The sequence below is a fragment of the Leptinotarsa decemlineata genome, unplaced genomic scaffold (genome assembly GCF_025532065.1).
Source record: "Leptinotarsa decemlineata unplaced genomic scaffold, Ldec_3_MD MMD2_tig00003736_RagTag_RagTag, whole genome shotgun sequence".
Classification (NCBI taxonomy): Eukaryota; Metazoa; Arthropoda; class Insecta; order Coleoptera; family Chrysomelidae; genus Leptinotarsa; species Leptinotarsa decemlineata.
This window is the reverse complement of record NW_027412593.1, coordinates 6,348,352-6,369,495: the sequence shown is the minus strand read 5'-3', so window position 1 is coordinate 6,369,495 and position 21,144 is coordinate 6,348,352. Positions and strand designations below refer to the sequence as shown.

The 21,144-nt window shown below is 32.8% G+C and overlaps 1 protein-coding gene across 2 annotated transcripts in view; it reads right to left on the bottom strand.

Moving 5' to 3' along the window:
* Nucleotides 1–2,426: 2,426 nt before the first annotated feature.
* Nucleotides 2,427–21,144, bottom strand: part of Cyp4aa1 (Probable cytochrome P450 4aa1) — a 90,016-nt gene continuing 71,298 nt past the window's right edge. For both annotated transcript variants that reach the window (XM_074178361.1, XM_074178362.1), the window contains exons 4-10: nt 19,468–19,644; nt 19,367–19,412; nt 19,186–19,312; nt 14,261–14,392; nt 13,979–14,210; nt 8,554–8,733; nt 2,427–2,982 (exon numbers count right to left, since the gene is read on the bottom strand). In XM_074178361.1, the coding sequence (XP_074034462.1) occupies nt 2,822–2,982; nt 8,554–8,733; nt 13,979–14,210; nt 14,261–14,392; nt 19,186–19,312; nt 19,367–19,412; nt 19,468–19,644 (1,055 nt within the window). In that variant the 3' untranslated portion in view covers nt 2,427–2,821. The remainder of the gene's footprint in view (nt 2,983–8,553; nt 8,734–13,978; nt 14,211–14,260; nt 14,393–19,185; nt 19,313–19,366; nt 19,413–19,467; nt 19,645–21,144) is intronic.

Here is a 21,144-nt window from a genome sequence, read left to right as displayed (position 1 = left end):
TATGTACTAAATATATCACATAAAGTCAATGAAGTCGACCCTGTCAGAAGAATGCAGTTTCGTTTTTACGACAAATCTAAGCTGCATAAATAGTATTTGTTCTGTTGACAAATGCACTTTCTTCTTAAACGGAAATATCAACCACAAAAATGTGCGATATTGGTTAGACACTAACCAACATATTTTTGGCAAATCAACTGTAGATCCCATATATCTAGAGAAGAATCTAATGAGTAATTTACATTTCAAATTCTTCAAAACCTCATTCGCCCACAGATTCAAGAAATTGTGACCAGCAATTATGATGAATTCGAAAATCCAGTTGTTATCCAATAGGATGATGCACCCCCATATTTTTTTAATTTTAAAGGAATTGGTCAATCATACGTACCCAGACATGTGACTTAGATGGCACGGTCCATTGGAATGATCTGCTGGTTAAGATAATAAAATTTTCTTCTTTTCCACTCGAAAAAAAAAGTTGATAGCGCTCTCTGAGTGGCAAGTGATGTTACGATTTTGGTGTTTTCATCAGGAAGTACTAAAAATTATTTTTTCACGAAAAATTTATGCCTCTCTGATGATATCGTGCCCCGTTCGAAAGTTCAGAGGAAACGTCAGAAATCGACATTCATTGCTAAAACTATCTTTCATCCTAGTTTTTTCAGTTCTATTCGAGAATCTTCTAGTATTTCACATACACGACCTCTGACTCCTAAATTTCCCTACGAATTGAATAAGATAATGATACTACACAATGTAAAAAAATTACATCATGGAATTTAGGATATGATTTTTTTATTATGTCATACTTGATATAATCATGCCCCATCATGTTTATAACACTTGCTTCAGTATTATTTTCTTTTTACAATTCATTTTGAAATCTATTCAGCAAATTATTTTTATTCGTACTTCATATATTTTGAAAAAATGTTGAAATGATGAATCTATAATAACTGAAAAACCTTTCGTGACATTCTTCATATAGATAGATTCAAAAATTGTTTATTTCGAGTAAAATTAAAATGTTTCATGCCAGAACAACGAAAAACTTCACCACTTCCAGGCTCATCCGAAAAGAAATTTCGCAAACCAACGTCAGCGTTCAACACTATCATTGCCAAATGCCTGGTTAATTTTTCGGGATGTTTCGGTAATGCTTCGGTTCAATTTGAATTCGTAGAGAAAAATTAACCGAAAATTGCTTGAAGACATCATATAGTGATAAGCTGAAAAGAGGTAAAAAATTAGAATTTGGAAAAAAATGAACAGCATCACTAAATTCTCTATCGATCAGTGTCCACCACGACACAGTAGAATGAAAATTCATTGAGATATGAAGCTGCAAAAACTAGGCTTTAAACTCGAAATGTTTATAGTCAAAATTTTGAGTTTGATGTCGAGATTTCGAAAATTGAAGTCAAAATTCCAAAATTGAAGTCGAAATTTCCAATATGAAGCCGGCATTTCGAGAATAAAGTCGTAATTTCGATTCTGAAGTCGAAATTCAAACTTCAATATCAAAGTCGAAATTTCGAATTTGAAATCTAAAGTTCAAGATTGAAGTCGAAATTTCGAGATTGAAGTCATAATTTCGGTGTCATTTCAAAATATAAAAATTTTATTCATCTTGCGAGGCCCCTTAGTACGTGGGCCCCCGCTTATCACAGTCCCTGCGGGCCCGGCAGGCCAATGAGATGCCATACACATAATTGAGTAAATTAATAGTTGCTTTTTCACAAATTATATAGTCGGTAGATCTCGTAACATATTGTCTTCCCATAATAACTCACCAAAAGCCACGAAGAGTTGATACCTTCTGACTTATTGTAACATTAATTATAAAAATATTCAAATAGAATAACCCACGAGTTTCATTTATACATAATAATGTAAGAAAATGAATAACTCGAAATAAGATTTCGTGTTAGGGATCACACATTAAAAGGTAAGACCTCGTTAGTCCTCAGCTCGCACAAGTTTACTCAACTTCTGAGAGTTATTATTCGTATGGAGGCGACAGCTGATTAACGGAAAAGCAGATTTTGAAAACAGATTTTTTTTTGAAACATTCATCTTTCCCAACTACCTACACCGTAGATTCTGGTAAATGCCTGCCGGAAAAAAAACTACCTCCCCGGCTAATATATATTTAATATATTTCTTTCCCGATTAGGGCTTTGTTCACGAGATAGAGCTATTACTAGTTCAGTTTCTCTCTTTGATGAAGGTTTCATACATGCAGTCGAGCCGTGTTGAAATTAATCGAGTCCCAGGCACATTGTTGTTTGGGTAGCATATTTCCTACACTGGGCCTACTATCAAAAATATCACATTGATTAGCTCGGTGCAAAAATTCTTGCTGATTCTGGAGCGTCGACCTTTCTTGCTTGTTGTGAATAAATCTAAATGAAAGTTGGATAAACAAAGTAAACATATTTATTTATGAACATGGAGCTTATTTTAATCTTATTCAAATACCTACTTATCTCAAAAGACCCTGAATTATGATTTGATACAATAAATTATAATTTAAAGAATCCAGCTATTTTTCGAAGGTTTGAAAGATGATTGAGTTTTGAGTAATCAGGAGAGGTTCCTAATCTACATATTCAAATAAAAGTGATAGATGGCAAATCTCCAATATCCACAATCAATAGAAATATTAGAATTTCTGTCCAGATTCAAAATGACCAAAATCGATTTTATGAAGCTACGCACGGCCCATCATGGCAGACTAGTGAACACGAAAATGGCAATAATTCGAACAAAAATTATATTATGGATAATGATTAAAGCACACTTGTACTCTAGCCCATTATTTTCTTGCTTTCAATCGTATCCATATCCCTCCTTTCGCCCTAAGGGTGGTCCTGTAAGTGAGAGTGTACTCCTCATGCCCTGGTACCAAACTGAGCTCATACTTTTTCAAGATGGTGAAAATGATTGTCTTCATCTCCATTAGTGCAAACTGGTAACCTGGAAACGAAAAAACATAATCACCTAGAAGTAATTTTTGAGCAAAAGTAGAGGTTCTCATGCTCATGCAGTCCAGGGATTATTCTAGTAAAACTTGTACAGTGACTGAAAGTGGCAGAAATACTAAAATTGACGTTTTAGGAAAGATCAGAAGACATTCTCAGTAATAATTAAGTGATATTCATTCGATTTAGGATTTGTTGAAAATCGAAAAATTAAGGACAAAAAAATATAAGCGACTACGTCAGTTAAAAAAATTTCAGAAGAAATAAATTCACAATTTCTACATAGAGCTACAAATTTCAAAGAGAGATTCGGAGTTAATGTTCAACTTTGTGTGCTAGACACTAATATTATAGGTCCCCACTTTTTTGAGACATCTTTGACGAATAAATTATGTTTAGAATTCTTGTCGGAGACTCTGGTTGAGTTGTTGGAAGATTTTCCTTTGAATATTCTGAGAAAATGTCAGTATTTTCAACATGATATAGCTCCGCCACAGCAGTATTTGCAGATATTTTCTCAATACGACTATGCCAGGACAATGGATAGGAAACACTGCTCCTATTGAATGACTACCACGTTCATTTGATCTGACCCTTCTGGACTTTTCATTGTGAGAATACCTACAAGGTATTCGGCTGAACTTTTGGTAATATTGGGCTTGCATGTCCACGAATGCTGGAAAATCGCCGTACAAAACTGGAGGTCTATATTCAAAAAGAAAGAGTTGATAATGAAATGCCATGAAATTAGTTCATATCATTCAAATTGGTTCATATCAGACTATAATAAATATGAAACAGTATTGAAAGTTCTTCTGTCTCTTTCAAATCATTCGAAATGAAAGCGGTAGAGCCAAAAAACGAAATTCAGCAATTCTAGTTTTTTGGCGAATATTTGAAAAAAATAACCACCGCTATTCTCGATCTGAAAAGAGATTATTCTAGTTCCCCAAAATTATAAATTGTCCAATTTAACCAACCCTGTAAGTCTTGCCGTAAAACGACTGTACCTATATCATAATATATCGAAGTTTTGACTTATGATTCTGTGATGTATTCTGCACGAATCTGAATAATATTATCAAAGTTACAAACTCATATTCAATTTAGGATGATGAAGATTGTTTTTTTTTTTCAATCACTTCTTATTATATTTTCTTCACATTGTGCGTGTAATTCAGTGTATTGTCATGTAAATGGATAACTTCTGAACAATAAAGCTGTCATTATTATTAATATTATTATAATAATTATTAACTGTATATGTGTGAACTGGCGATAACTGCTGTTTCCGTTTCTTACTATCAGGTTATTTCAAAAGGTTTGTCCGTTTTAATGTCTTTAGACTCATATCTCAATAAATATTTATTCTATTGCTCGTAGTATATACTGTATACTACGAGCAATAGAATAGTAGTATATTCATGCTGTTCATTTTTCCAAATTTCATGTTTTTTCCTGTTTTCGGCTTATTGTTATATGATGTCTTAGGTGCTGCCAAAACAGGCTGCCAAACCAGCTCCCATGCGGTTTTCGAAGATTTGAAACGTATTGGAAAGGTCAAAAAGCTCGAAAAGTGGGTGCCCGACGATTTGAACGATAGGCAGAAATAGTCACGTTTCGAAGTCTCTTCTTTTTTGCTTTGCGCAACCAAAACGATTCTTTTTTGTATTGGATCGTCAAGTTTGATGAAAAGTGGATCCTCTATGACAACTCTAGACCTTCAGGATAGTGGTTGGACATCGATGAGCCAACCAGGCACTTTCCGAAGGCAAAAATCCAACAAAAAAGACCATGGTTACTGCATGGTATGTGGCGTATATACCTACTTAATAAAATGAAATAAAAAAAAAAGTTTCAACATCAATTTTATCTACATCACAACCAAGGCGTGGATTCGAATTCTTGAGATCTGATTGAAAATTTAAGATGTTCTTTAGTAAGCTGAGAGGGCGCCAGCTAATAAATATACTGTTTCCTTCTTTTAGGCCTGAAACGAAAACATCGTTTCTGCAAATCTACCGCAAAAAACTAGAAATTGTAATATGTTGAATTATTTACCTTAGATTCTTTTCAGGCCTTTGAAGTTTGATAGGTACACGAAGTGTGAAATTTATTTTATCGAACAGCACCGACCCTTTTCCCTGCTCGATGTTCGTTCACTGAAGCCTCGCACCGTCGCTTCATTTGTCCTCTGTTCACCTGCACGCCATTTCAATTGAACTATCGAAATGTATATACAGACTGTCCCAGTTTCTCATTATTGAACCGTGTGGTTTGATTGCAACCAGGCCAAACCATCACAACTGAGTCCTATTGTCAGAAAATCGACGAAATGTTCGAAAAATTGCATCTGATGCAGCCAGCACTCGTCAACAGAAGGACCTTCAACGAGTTCATCGAATCCCGAGTACTCGATTTTTATAATTCACTGATTCAAATAACGCTCATTTCGATTGAATTGAGTAATTTCAATTCTTTTTATACTGTGATGAACCTGAAACCTCTCTTGATGTAAGAAGAAACCCGTGGCTAAACTATTTATTACTGAGCGTGTCGCGAATGTCGTGTCAAATGTCCTGAATTGTCAAAATAAACAACTCGATATTATTAATTATTCAGAATCACGATCTCGAAAGTTGAGCAATAATGTAGAAGTTTAGTTTCACTATTTTCTGATAAATTTAAAACAATGTAGAATACTCAAAATAGAATCACCAGCAGTCAGTAACGAATCGCTAGTGGTAACCGCCTCAGACCTTTAAGGTATTATAGTCTAATCAACAAGTTCAAAAACATGAAAAATAGAGATAAAGGTCCTAAAAATATGAGCGAAGCTCATTCGCTTCGGAATCACCTCTAGAAAAATGTTTTTTGAGGATTTTGGTGCAGGTAAAAAATTGCAACTGTTATTAACAAAATAAGATGAAAAAAATAATATTTAGTTTTTCATTATTTACTCAAAAAATATTGATATTTAGGCAATTTTGAAAAAAGCTCGTTGAAGAGGAGGAAATTTCCGATAAAAAAGTCCCGACTCTGAAACTCTATCTCCATTATTTATAATTTTAATTTGACGTTGAAAATAGGGTTCCGCGCGGTTGTTACGGCATGCGCGCGCTGCCGCTAAAGAGAGTTTATCAGAAGAAATATTTTTTTTATAACATAAAATGTCATTTTAAAAATTTGAAAAAAATCTATTATCTTTTTAACACTTGAATGAATCGAGTTTCATAGAAAAAAAGTTTTATCATCATTTTTTAAAAAGTTATTCAATTGTTGACTAACAAATTATTTCCCAATCTCCGTTGGCATAAATAATGGGATGAAAGGTATAAATAATTGGCCTATGAATTTTAAACTTCGTGGAGCCCTTTTGATATATATACTTCATACGATCCTGCGATAAAAGTTCAGAAAAATTTAATAATTTGTTAATTATGATTTTTTTAAATTATTGCAGAATGAGATATCTAAAAATTGTTGATAATTTTTTTTTCAATTGATTCATAACGTTAGTCAATATTTGTTTATAATAAATGGTCAAACTAATAAACAATTGAATAATGAATAAAAAAAATTTAAATTATGTAAACAATCGAAATATAAAAAAATCGATTTTAAACAATCAAAAATTGAAATTAGGGAAAAAAATGTTTTAATCATAATTATCTCCAGACAACAAAATGGCAAAAAAAATTTCAAAAATATTGAATTCCTCAAGTAGTTTAAAACAATTTAATAAACAAATTACGTAAAAAATTCATATCCTATGTTAATAACTGCCATTGTTCAATGTGAAAACAGACATAAATGAATATCAATTGAAAACAAAAATGTATCAACAATTTATAGATATTTCATTTTGAATTAGTTTTTGAAAATCATAATTAACTAATTGATAAATTTTTATGAAATTTCATCGCAGAATCGTATGGAGTATATATATATATATATATATATATATATATATATATATATATATATATATATATATATATCAAAAGGGCTCCCATTATTTATGCCAACGAAGATTAGGAAAAAATTTGTTAGTTAACAATTGAATAACTTTTTGGAAAATGGTGATAAAACTTTTTTTCTACGGAACTCGATTCATACAAGTGTTAAGAAGATACTAGAATTTTTTCAAATTTTCAAAATAACATTTTATGTTATAAAAAAATTATTTCTTTTGATAAACTCTCTTTAGTGGTAGCGCGCGCATGCCGTAACAGCCGGGCGGAATCCTATTTTCAACGTCAAATTAAAATTATAAATAATAGAGATAGAGTTTCGGGAGTCATGACTTTTTTATCGGAAATTTCCTCCTCTTCAACGAGCTTTTTTTCAAAATTGCTTAAATAATCATATTTTTTGAGTTATTAACGAAAAACTAAATACTATTTTTTGTAAATCTTATTTTGTTAATAACAATTGTAATTTTTCACCTGCACCAAAATCCTTCAAAAACATTTTTCTAGAGGTGATTCCGAATCGAATGAGCTATCGCTCATATTTTTAGGACCTTTATCTCTTTTTTCCATGTTTTTGAACTTGTTGATTAGACTATTATTCCAATTGTATTGATGCAATACAATTTCGACTTCCGACTTGAACCGAACATTTCTTGTTTATATAATTTCGTGTATATAACCATTGTAGTTTTTTGGAAATAGATGTGAATTTTTCTTCGAATGTTTTTTTATCCTAGAACCAACGGAAAAGCCTGCATGTGATAATGACTTGGACACATTCCGAAAAATATGAAATATAAGTAAGTTTTCATTCATCGGGCATGGAAAGCTGAACATAATACTGAATATATTCTAGAACCAGCTTTTGTCAGAATTTTTACATGACCAAATTAACATGGCATACCTATTTCAAAATGACTTGCCTTCACCATATATTCCACACTGAATAAAATTCAAATCGAAAATGGGCGAAATTCTGAAATAAGAATATCCACTTTCGAATGGAAATTATGAAATTGAAGGAAATTGACTTCAAAGTGGGAATTACAAGATGAAATACTTGAAATTGCGATTTTCAAGTCAAAATTAAGATGGTCCCAGAACTCAAATTAGGAGTTCAAAAACGAATTTACCTTTTCATAGTGAAAATTATTCCAATAGTTCAAAATTACGATTTGAAGTAGTAACTTTATAAATTTGGTGAAACTGTAAATTACAGTTTGGAATGAAAATTCTGAGTTGAAAGTAAAAAAATTATGAATTTGAAAGAGAAATTACAAGTTTTAAATCTACATTTTGAGTTTTAAATCAAAATTACGAGTATAAAATCGATATTATTAGAGAAACAAAAAACAAAATTATGATGCTCTTCTGTGCTAGAGTACTTTCTTCAATTTTTGTCAATTAGCCTAGTTTAAACGACAGTAAAATCATTTCATTCCATTACAGAAAATTAGCAAACGATGTACGATCAACAATCCCAAATAAAAATATGTATTTATGCACAAAATCATATTCATTCTGTAGAAGTTGGAGAAATTCCCGATGAATATAAGGCTCCTACATAACTCTATTATCCTAAAAATACCCACCAATACACTTCCTTGGTCCAAGACTGAAGGGAAGATAGGCGAATGGATGTCTGTTCTCCACGTTTTCCGTTGAAAATCTGTCAGGATCAAACTTCAAAGGATCTGGATAAATTTGTGGATGCCTATGTGTGAGGAAAGGTGATATGAAAATATTGGTCCCTCGAGGAAATTCTACGTCATCTGAAAACATCAAAATTTTATGGAAAATGTGTACGGTTAACAGATACAATGGGTCCAGAAAGAAAATTATAATTCATGAATTATTATGCTGAAAATGTTCATGAAAAACGACATCTGAATATTGTTCGTCTTGTTTCAGGAAATTTCATAAACATATCGATATTGGTTTCAAGAGTACATATTTGAACAAATAATTTATGACAAAACATTAATTCTATAACAATAATCTCAAAATATTTTTAATTTGAATTTTTATTTCACCTTTTTTTGGGAAAGAGAAGAAAAACATAAAAAATGTGGATACATTACTCACAACAATTGTAAAACAATGCAATGCAAAGAAGAGGAATTAAATACTCTGAAAGAATTTCGATTTTCAATTATGGAATATCATTGACTTTAGCTCGATGATGGCCACTATCTTGCACTAATGAGTGGCTAATGAGCGCGAAGCCGGTCTGCAAGTGTGCCGGTTCCAAAATTGAAGGTTGACTCTTCCAGTTGTATTGCCAATTGCATATGCAGGACATTTTCTGTGAAGATTCCTGCACTGACGTCTGTCGGATATAATTCAACGCCGTTCGTGGTATTAGCCAGGGGAGTAGTTGATTTCTAATAGGCGTCAGTCCATTCAACCTACTGTGTAGGTATATCGAAGACTGGCTTGAACATTCAGAGTTCATTTTTTTAGATTTGTTTCAATGTATGTCCACTGCCCATAATAACACGATGTTATTTTCTAGTAAATGACTCTATTGGAAACTTCACAATTCAGTTATGTTTTATTTTGTTATTTATACGAGTTCATTTCATCTCTCGAAAAGGAAGTGAATATAGTGTTGAAAATGTCGAAGAACGTGAATATAGAAACATCGGAAACCACAAAAGTATCAAAGATATAAGGTTTTTCTTATGGTTTTCTAAATTAATTTGAATAGTATAGTCAAAACACTGTTCGCTCGTAGTGTTGCAAAGTAAGGTAACACAGTTATTTTTCAGTTTTTGTCAACACTATTTCGATATAAAAATACGCATATTATTTGATCAATCATAAACTGACGATGTCAACTTTGTTAGAGACTTCCTTCCAGAGTTGTTTCATTTTTTTTTGCATAATATTACATGAATATTACTGGAGTTTTTTCCCAACACCAAATCGTTATTTTCACACCTCGACACGTGTTTCGATCACCAAATGATCATCTTCAAGAGGAAGATAAAACTAAGTTTTATCTTCCTCTTGAAGATGATCACTTGGTGATCGAAACACGTGTCGAGGTGTAAAAATAACGATTTGGGGTTGGGAAAAAACCTCAGTAATATTCATTACTACACCAAAGGTTCCAAACAGTATATCACAAGTATATAATATTACATGGTAATTTCATTAGAATATAAATAATAGATTGGGGCTGTTGCATTGCTGAGTACTTTATTTTGCAAGTGCCGCCTGCATGTTGTTACCTCGAGAAGAAGGTCGATAGGTTGTAGCCTCTCGATAGAAGAAAAGTTCAAGAACCCATACCAAGGAAGGACGAAAGAATGCAAAGCGTGGACTTTTATAACAGCTAGCTCGTAATACATTATTGTTAATGATGTAGTATTCTTCAACAGTTCGCACAAAAAATAATCACCTGTTGCAGCAGACATTAAACCAAAACAATTCAAAAAATGCTAGATGATACGCGAGAAAAAAATGTGACAAATTGGAATATAGTGATAGTGTTACAAGCTTTATTGTATCAAACAGATTCAGGAAATGTTTTTCAAATTCTGTTATGGAAAAAATAGAAAATATTAACCATTCCACAAAAGTAATTTCCATCTGAGATGAATCGACTATGTCAGGGGTGGCCGGTCGATCACGATTATCAGTCCAGTCGATCGTGGCAAGGCAAAAAATAACACTTGCCAACAACTAATTAAATAAATTGCAACAAATATTATAATGGATACACATGAGAGTTTAAAGCACCCTGACTGCGACTACAACATCAAAAATTTTCCATCACATGAAGATTTTGAGTTATAGTTATTTTTATTTCATACAAAAGTTTTCACATATTAGATATAGGAAAATATAAGATCAAAACAAGAAAAAACGATATATTTTGTAGATAACATACTTTATTTAAAATACACATGAAAAACATTCAAATAAAGTCTTTTGTGCATAACCTTTTTGCAAATGTTGACTTTCGTTAATATGTTTCATCGTTTTCCCTCATAAGGAACCAACAATAATCCCCCATCATTGTTGCATCCCATCTGCTTTGGTAACGTTGCTCTATTGTCAGTATGTCTTGGTGGAACCTTTCCCCTTGTTGATCACTGACAGCACCCAAATTTTCTGGGAAAAAATTCAAATGGGATTGCAAGAAATGGATTTTGAGAGACATGCGACATCCCATTCTGCATTAGTTTTCAAGTAGTTCTTCTACAAGTGTTTCGTAATTTTCTACTTTCTTGTTCCCTAAAAACTCCGAAACAATTCTTTTGAAAGAACTCCACGCAGCTTATTCAACATTACTCAATGTTTGATCAAACTGTTGATCACTTAGGAGTTTTCTAATTTGTGGTCCAACAAATAATATATCTTCCTTGAGCTTTGCATCACTTAATTTTGGAAAAACCTGTTTAATATATTTAAACGCAAGACCTTTTTTGTCTAATGTTTCTACAAAATTTTTCATTAACCCCAGTTTAATGTGTAATGGAGGTAACAACACGTTTTTGGGATTAACAAGAGGCATATTCATCACGTTAGCTTGACCTAGAATATGTTTATCTCTCGGAGGCCATTCTTTTATTTGATAATGGCTCTGTGTTGCCCTACTGTTTCAAAGGCAAAGAAAACAGCAAAACTTCGTAAATCCGCCTTGAAGACCTAGTAATAGTCCTATGAGTTTCAGGTCACCACATATTTGTCACTTATACGTTTTATAACTTATTACATTTCGAATATGTAACATACTTTCGTGTGTTTCCTTCATGACAACTGCATATGCAAGAGGAAAAGAGGGTCTTTTGTTACCATTATGAAGCAGAACGGCTTTTGAACTCGTTTTAGATTGTGTTGCCAGATTTAAAACAATTTCCTCAATTTAGGGGAAAAGCAAATTTGAAATGTCGTGTTCATTAAATTTTTGTGAAAAAAATCATAACTCAAAAATCTTACGTGTTAGGAAATTTTTGCTACCATTTTCGTATTTAGGGATCAAAAATTAACAAAGAACTGCCTTTGACATTACAGTTGTAAATTGGCTGTAAACTAGTGAATTATACGTAATCACCAACTGCTGCACGAAATAAGAAAATGTCTTGGAAAGAGGGTTGATGATTATCAGCAATTGCGTGACTTAGACTGCCAATGTGACAGCATTTTTAGCAGATTTTACTGGAAAACTGAACACAACATACTACATGGCAAGTATACACCAGGAACTAAGGCAGTTGGTGGAATTCATCAGTTAACCGTTTATAATTCCATTATTCATAGTGATATTTATGAGATGACAGCAAAATTTGCAGATACATTCCAAATGGACCATATGATATTTCAAAACGAATTCATCACTCGTCGCTGCGATATATTTCTAAGAGCAAGGTCATCCTCAAGTCTAGATTTCTGGGTATCGATTTCCAACTAGAAATATCCCAATTTGAAGAAATGTATTATACAACTGCATTCGTGTTTTGGTTTAACATATTCACGTGAGTCAGCATTTTCCTACTCAAACTAACAAAAAATAAATACCGTTCCTGCTTGACAGAATGACAGAATGATCGAAAAGTGAAGTTGCACGAGTTAGCTGACATTGTAAAGATATCAAAAGAAAGTGTTGGCTTTATATTGCACAAGCATTTGACTATGAGAAAACTCTGTTCAAACTGGGTGCCACGCGAACTAACTGTTGACCAAAAACAAGATCTTCTTGATGATTCAGAGCAATATAGCGTTTTTGGAGCGTTTTGTGGCCAAAATTGCAAAGAAACGACGCATATGGCAAAAAAAAAGTTTCATCAAGATAACGCACTGTGTCACAAGTCAATCAAAACAATCGCAAAACTACATGAATGGAACTTCGAATTGCTCCCACATATACCGTATTCGCCAGATTTAACTCCCAACGACTACTGACTGTTCGCAGACTTTGAAAAAATGATCATCGGTAAGACATTCCGCCGATGAAGAGGTAATTTCTGAAATTGCGGCCTATTTTGAGGCAAAAAAATCGTTCTATTGAAGTGGTACCTATTGAAATGTTAGAGCGGCGCTGAAATAATTGGGTGACCAATTTTGAAAAAAGAAACGCTTGTTCATTCTCAGGCCAGGGACTTTTTAGTGATTGGATTCTTTAAGGTAGTCAATTTCCAACTACCAACCTGATTTTGATAATCTAGCTGCTCAGATGCTCAGATGCAATGCATAAAAAATACTACATAATTGTGTACTGCACTATGCTGTTTCATTTAAGATTCGAAAAGTATGTAATTGGTAGATCGTACAGGGTTTCATCAGTAAACAATAGATCTTGGGTCGACCATCCGTGGGCTATGCAAGTCACATAACAATGTAAAAACAATAATGGAAAATTTTGAGAATGAATATTGCTTATATTGATGAAATTCTCATGAAAGACGCCATTTTCGGAAATATTTGTTGAATTATCATTAATCAAGAGTGGGCGGTATTTTCCCAGATCTTCAAGTGTTGAAGGTCTTTTTTTAATAATGAAGTGTTTACTGGTGTGAACACAGTATCTTAAAAAAATACTCAGACGTAGCTTCCAGAACAAATATTATAATTATCAATCAAATTTATTAAAAACAATAAAGACAAAACTTCAGTGTCAGATAAATCAGGATTATATAAGTTGACTTGTGGATCTTCGCCAAAACCATATATTGGCCAAATTCTCAAATATGAAGACCAATTCCACATTTGCAAATCATCTTCAACCACGACTATGACGTATTACATTTGAAAGAGAAAGGTTTGAAACTCAACCTTTTGGAATACTTGGAAATTATTATATTTATAAATCTAAAGATTTAACTGAATGACCAAATAGCGTGAATCTTTTGTATAATGCGGAAATTCATAATGAGTTCATTACATGTCCATTTAATGAGTTCGTGAAATTTCTTTCAATTAGTTATTAGTTCATACCTAATTGAAATTATTATAGCATTTCATATGTGACCAAAAACTAAATAATGAGTGGTTAGCTGTGGTACTCACCCAAAACTACATCTTCTGTTAGAACTCTAGCAAAAATTGGTACGCTTGGAGCTAATCTCAAAGTTTCCTTAATGACTTGTTCTAAATATTTCATACCAAACAGTTCCTTATTCGATAATTTAGTACCTTCTTCATAATCTGATATCTCTTTCAGCACCCTGTTCTGAATATCGTGATATTTTGCCAAGTGGAATAAAGTGAAAGCAACTGCGGATCCCAATGAGTCTTGTCCCTATAAATTGAGATATGAGTTTTTCTTTCCAAATAAATTTCAGAACATACAGCTAACATGAATGTAACTATTTCATTGATTATGTCCTCATCTGTGAATTCAAGATTGTTGTTTGCTATTTCGATGAACATGTCCAGGAAACATTTTCCAGAACGAGTGCCTTTTCTTCGTTCAAGAAGGATCTAAAATACAAAGGTTTGAAATTAGTACCAACAGGCGGATAGCAAATCATACAAAGAGTACCTACAAAAAATCTCTCATCTCCAAGTTGGCGTCATTAAGAGATTAACAAAACATAGAACTATGTAATCTAGGATACCTACAAAGCAGTTCTGGTACGCAGGATAAGTATTTGTCTGAACAGAATCAATTTTTTCTTAAAAATAACAATTGTTTTCTTGCCGATGTTTCGAATTTGACTGAATTCTTCTTCGGAACTCTGTAACAATGAATTTTCATAAAAATACCTTCCACAAAACTCTTAGAATTGTTATCGTTTCAATTCTACAAAAAATATTGAGTTCCCAATTAAATTACTCACCGAAAAGTAGTTTCTTCGTGTTGATAATATTACTATTCCAAAAACCATAAGACATATTCGACACATATTAAAAAAAAATAGAAAGCCAAAAACCAAATTCCGAGACAACACCAAAACAAACGAATGGCTTTGTCTGTGATTCTGATAAGGTGGTGTCTGTTTTTTAATCAATGACATTCTTTTTCTTTCTGTCATTGATAAAAAACAGACACCATCTTATCAGACTCACATATGAAGCCATTCGTTTGTTTCACGTCATTTTGTTTTGGTGTTTCGGAAATTTGGTTGTTGCAATGTTTCTTATTTTCTTACATATGTTTCTAATATGTCTGATGGTTTTTGAAATATTAATATTGTCAACACGAAAAAACTACTTTTCTGTGAGTAATTCAATTGAATAATTGAAACGATAATAATCGTAAGTTTTGTGGAATGTATGTTTGTGAAAATTCATTGTTACAGAGCCCTGAAAAAAAAATTAATTAAATTCGAAACGTCAACAAGAAAATAATTGATCTCTTCAAGAAAAAATTGATTCTGTTACCCAACAAACCCCTGTTTCAAAAAATTATTGGATCACTAAACTAGTTAACTGAATAAGTATTTGTGTTGAATTAATATCATTATGCTTCTCTTGGTAACATTCTTCTATTTTTAGGTTAGTTACTAGTGATATTTCAGAAAAAAGCGGTTGGTATTTGCCGCCGCCTACTATTTTAAACTCGTAATACACCGCCAAAAACCAATTCACGATCTAAAGAATGAAGGTAAAAAACATTTGAATCACTTTAGGAATATTGACTGCATCAGTCGAACCAACAATGCCATTAACCTTAAAAACGTAAACTACAGAGATATGTAACCAAAAAGCAGCTCCTTACATTTTGTAACATTTTTATTGGATAAATGTTAATTATTGAAGTGGAAAGTGTCAAAGCAGGAGAAATAAGTTGAAAAGGTGACCTAGTGAATAAATGCTTGTATTTTTAAATAGTTAATCTTGTGAAAAAGAAGGCTGAAAAGTTGCCCTTTTCTGTACTTTGAAGGGCCGTAACTTTGTAAATAAGGGAGAGCGCCGCTATTTTCTTTCGGGTTCGTAATCTACGCATCAAAACACGTAAGCACATTTAAACATTTTTACAAAATTTCCGGGTGTCCTCAAAACAAAAATTTACCCTGGAATTGAACCGCAATGGTTTTGAAATAATTTATGATCAAACGGTTCTTTTTACACCAAATATCAAATTAAAAATAAAATTTGTAAGTTACCCATGTTTCCCTGTATGGTAAAGGTAAAAAAATAATTTTTTCGCGATTTTAAGCAAAACGGTAAATTCCATCATAAAAGTACTTCAGACAAAAATTGCAGATCACAAAATTATATACAAAAAATGTATCAATATATTTTTTGAGATATAACGATTCAAAAAGTTGTAAAAGTTGTAATAGTCATAATAAGCATGAGTAGGCCACGTATATTTACATCTCTGTGGTTGTAATATATGTTAAAACATTTTTCCATCGGTCATTGTAACTTACACAACATCTACATCAATTGATATTTCATGTGATGAAAATATGACAGTTCCAACCAGTCAACAAAAATTTCTTACAAATACTGCTGAAAATATATTGTTGAAACAAGCTAACAATGATGCTGATGTATTGATAATTGAAACAGTAATAGAGCAAATTTGATAAATACAACTATTGATGTTGGTGAAGTTGTAGACTTACTCGTATTACTCACCGCTCGAACTCTAACTGAAAAAACTATTTTCTTCTTAAAACCATGAAAAACTCAACATCAATCGGAAATATATTCATCAAAAAGTTTATCTACTTTTGTAAAGTGTCAAAATCATGTACTCTTTCTACATGCAATAACTGGCTGTGATACAAAATATATGTATTTTACTGAAGGGGTAAAATAACAGTTTTCGAAATGTTTGAAAAACAAAATTTAGTTCAATGTGTTGAAGTTTTTGAAAATAGTAATTCAACTCAACATAACTTTATCACCAACGGCATTCTCTTTCCTCTTTCTATGTATGGAGCTCCTAAAAAAAACTACCTGCTCAGTAGTATAGATATGCATGTTTCGTTAAAAATACCAAAAGTAAAAAACAAGTACAATTACCTTGTGTTACTCCAACCTCAATTGCTGCTCATCAGCATCTTTTTCGGATATATTACCAAGTTCAAGTGTGGCTTGGTTATCAGCTAAACCCTACAAACTGGGGTTGGAAGTTGGTCAACAATTCATTAGAACCAGTCCAAACTTTACTTCCACCTGCGCCGGAAAAACTGCTGAACACAATTTTTTGCAATTGCAGTGCTAAATGTAGTTGCAGAAAAGCCGGACTGTTTTGTTCTCTGGCATGTACACATTGTCAAGGCCGGTCGTGCTCTAATATTGAATCACCAACAGTGGAGGATCCGTTTGATTCCAACGAGGCGACATGCGATACATCGCTATTAACTCAGTTTACATGTATTCAGGATGAAGATGAAGAAGAACAAGAAGAACAAGACGAATAAAAACAAGTAGATCAAGAAGGAGAACCAGAAGAAGAATTTAAAAGTTACGACTCGGACGATTAAATTTCACTACTTTCCCAAACTCGAATTGCTTTTATCTTTTCAATCTCTGCTAATATTCATTATTTTGCAATAGTTTCAAATTAAACAGGATCACAACTGACCCGTGGAATAGGCCTACTGGAGAAACCACGTTACAACTTTTTCAATCGTTGATTGCTGCATTTTTTGTAGATAATTGTATAATCTACAATTTTTGTCTGAAGTATTTTTATGATAAAACTTACCGTTTTGCTGAAAATCGCGAAGAACTCATTTTTTTGACCTTTGACCTTGTATGAAATTTTTTCCATACAGGGAAACTTTAAAATTTTATTTTAAACGACCTCACTGATTTTCTGCTTGGTGGAAATTTACGTAGCTTCGAATGTCTAAATTGACCGGACTACGATAATCTCAGAACAGATGGTGATTCGGGAGTGATATTTCAAAACAAATTATGTCAGAAACCAAGTTACATAAATTTAAAATTCACTGTTAATATAAAGAACTTTTCATATAGACTAGAAATGATTCCGGCTCACATGAAGAAACATTGTTTGAGAATTTATACAGCACTATCAATTTGAACAGATTTTTTTCGAGAGCCACAATTGATAGTGATCTACATTTGATCATATGATATTATTATATAAATTAATGTGATTTTTTGCATTATTAAATATATTAGGATCGCACAGAGTTTGATGTATCATTTTCTTTAACTTGACTTTATATACTGTCTATTCAAAAAATAGTGTGAATTTTTATTTTTTCACAGCAACCGTTATTTATTCATTGATTTTGATAAGTACTTGAGCTCTCTCAGTGATTCGATTTTTATCTCCTCAATCGTCACAAAACGCAGTCGTTTCGTGGTCCAATCTTGGAAACAGGAAAAAGTCACCGGGGGCCAAATCTGGCAAATACGGTGGCTGAGGTTTTGTTTTTGGGCAAAATTTACGAACAAGCAATGACAAGTGAGCCGGTGCATTATCTTGATGCAAATGCCATAAAAAAAGTTCCACAATACCGAAGGTTTTCTTTGTATTGCTTCTCGCAAATAGCGTTTAACTTCTAAATAGTGCTTCTTATTGACTGTTCGACCGTATTCCAAGAACTGATGATGCACTACGCTACGGTAATCGAAAAAAACAATAAAAAACTTTGGCATTTGATCGAACCTGGCGTGCTTTTTTAGTATTGGCTCTCCCGGGCTCTTCCACTGGGACGACAATATATAACCATATACCAGTGATTCGTCATCAGTCACGACCCTTTTTAGCCAATCTGGATCGACTTTAACGACATTCAACAATTCCTGAGCGATAATCATGCGACGGATTTTTGGCGACGCTTCATGCCCAAAATTTTCGGAAAAAATGAATGGCATGAGCCAATCGATATGCCGACATCCTCAGCAAATTCTCTAAAAGTGATTTGATAATTCTGCATAACAATTTTCTTCACTTTGTTGTTATACTGGCACGTCCATCTTCTCGATTTTCTATGAAAACGTTGTATACATTTTTCTGGATTGGAGTATAATCACCGTATGCTACTGTCAACATTTCAAGTGTTTCTGAGCTCTCATTTTTTTTACACAAAATTCGATGCGAATTCCTCGATAACAGAAAATTGCCGAATACGCTAAACACTTCTAATTTTTATGACTCTCACCAACAAACTAAACATGATTACCAGCTGAAACTACAACATATGTTCGAGACGAATGTACCAACATAAAAAAAATAGTAAAATTGCCAGTCAATTGTAAGTAGCCCGCGAAATTAGAAAAGTCACCTAATTTTTTTAACAGTCCAGAAAAACCCTTGATTTCAAACTTGTACTTACTTTTTTTGTATATGAGTGTAAATTTGTTTTTTGTTCTATTTCCTTCTGTGCTGATGTCGTTCTACTGAAAATAGTTTCCAAAAGTAACCAGGGTTTAGTCAATCTGTCATTCAGAATTACTTGTCCCCTAAAAAAAATCAATTCAATTTTCAGGAACATTTTGTTTCATATTCACTCGCACTTTCTATAAGGAGAGTTCTTATCCAGTGGTACCCCCAAAATGGCATCTGAAAATGAAATACTTTCAGAAAATGAACGCGAAAATATTTTTTATAAACTAACTGTGGAGAATGTCCAAAACGCAATCATTAACGAGGGCAGTAATTTTCACATCCGTTAATCCATTTAATTTGCTAACAAACGCCTCAGCACAATCCTGGAAAGTCTCAATAAAAATCTCCTGTATGTTCGTGTGGAATAAAGATTGGATCATTTTACGATTTTTCTTCCATGCATAACCTGAAATTTTTATTCTGCTACAAATAATTCAGTGAAAAATGGAAGCTGAGTTTTTTATACTTTTATAATGAGTTTTTCATACTTGATTTCATGTTCAGAAAGTTTTTTTTTTTATATTTAGACATGCCAATAGGTGACTAATTATATTGAAAGGGTTATATTTTAAGTAGTGACTAATTTTTGGAAAAGAAAGTTTTTGACTTTCTACTACTCCATCTTGATACAAAAAAAATATGGGAATCTCCCAAAGAAAGGAAGGAAGTAGTAGAAAACCAAAAACTTTCTTTCCCAAAAGTGACTACTACTTACTTTAATCATTATCATGGATAGTGTTATTGATTTGTATCAAGTACTAAGTCAGGTCATTTATATTTTATTTGTATTTTTTGAAAATGTTGAGAATTTATGATGTATTTTTTATAACAATATCAGAATGTTTGTACCATACCCATCTTCTCCATCTTCATACAAAAAATTTGGAAAAATTCCGAAGGAAGGGAGAAAGCAATTAATTTCAAAATAAACTCTTCACAATCAATCATGAAAGATACTTTTAGACACAAACTGGAAGAAAGTATGCAAGAAACACACATTGTGAGATTTTCACTGAAAAGTTTTATAAAAACACAACACGTGAATTCTACTAGTTCGGACACACATTGTCTAATATCATTCGAAACCTATGAAAGAACAAATAAAATTAAAATGAATAGCTAAAATATCAATCATATACAAGCAACAAAACGTGAAATGAAAATACAATAAAACCAATAAAATTATCAATATACGAAACGAAACTGACCACAGAGTAAAAAAATAAAAACAAGCAAAAACTAAAAAAGAAATTGAAGAATTTTAAAAGTTGGAAAAGATTTAAATCCAAATTATTTCACAACGTTTCATTTGTTAGTATCCACGATGATCGTCTTCGAGTGATAACTGGACTATTCCTTTAAGAGATGATTTTTATAAGTCATTCGAGGCTATTCCTTCTTCTCTCCCTCCGCTTCATCAGTTTAGCAGGTATTGATCATTTTTTCGCTTGATTACAGGTTTTCATATGTTGCGTATCGCTAGCTTGGCTGGATGTGTTTCTCCCTGTGGATGATCTCAGCTTGGGACCACTTGATGTTATGTTGATGAGTCCAAACATGCTCTGCTAATTTTCCTGGTTTCTTCCCGCTGTATTCGGCTATGCGGACTTTTGATGGCCTCTTAATTTCACCTATTCAGTATTTGCTGCATCAACAGGGTATCTGGTAAATGCAATTATTGGAATTGCAGTTCGAATGGTGCTTCCGGATCTGAAGCAAGTTTTAATGCTGTACTTGGACACAATTCTCATTATCATCTCTGACAATCCTCTGAGATAGAAAGGAGCAATGAAACGGCTTCTCTTCCTTGCGGTACCATTATCAACCACTTTCACACAACGCAACACGTGTTTTGCTACACAATAACTTACTCAGGCATGTCTATACTCCAGTGTTTCTTGAATAC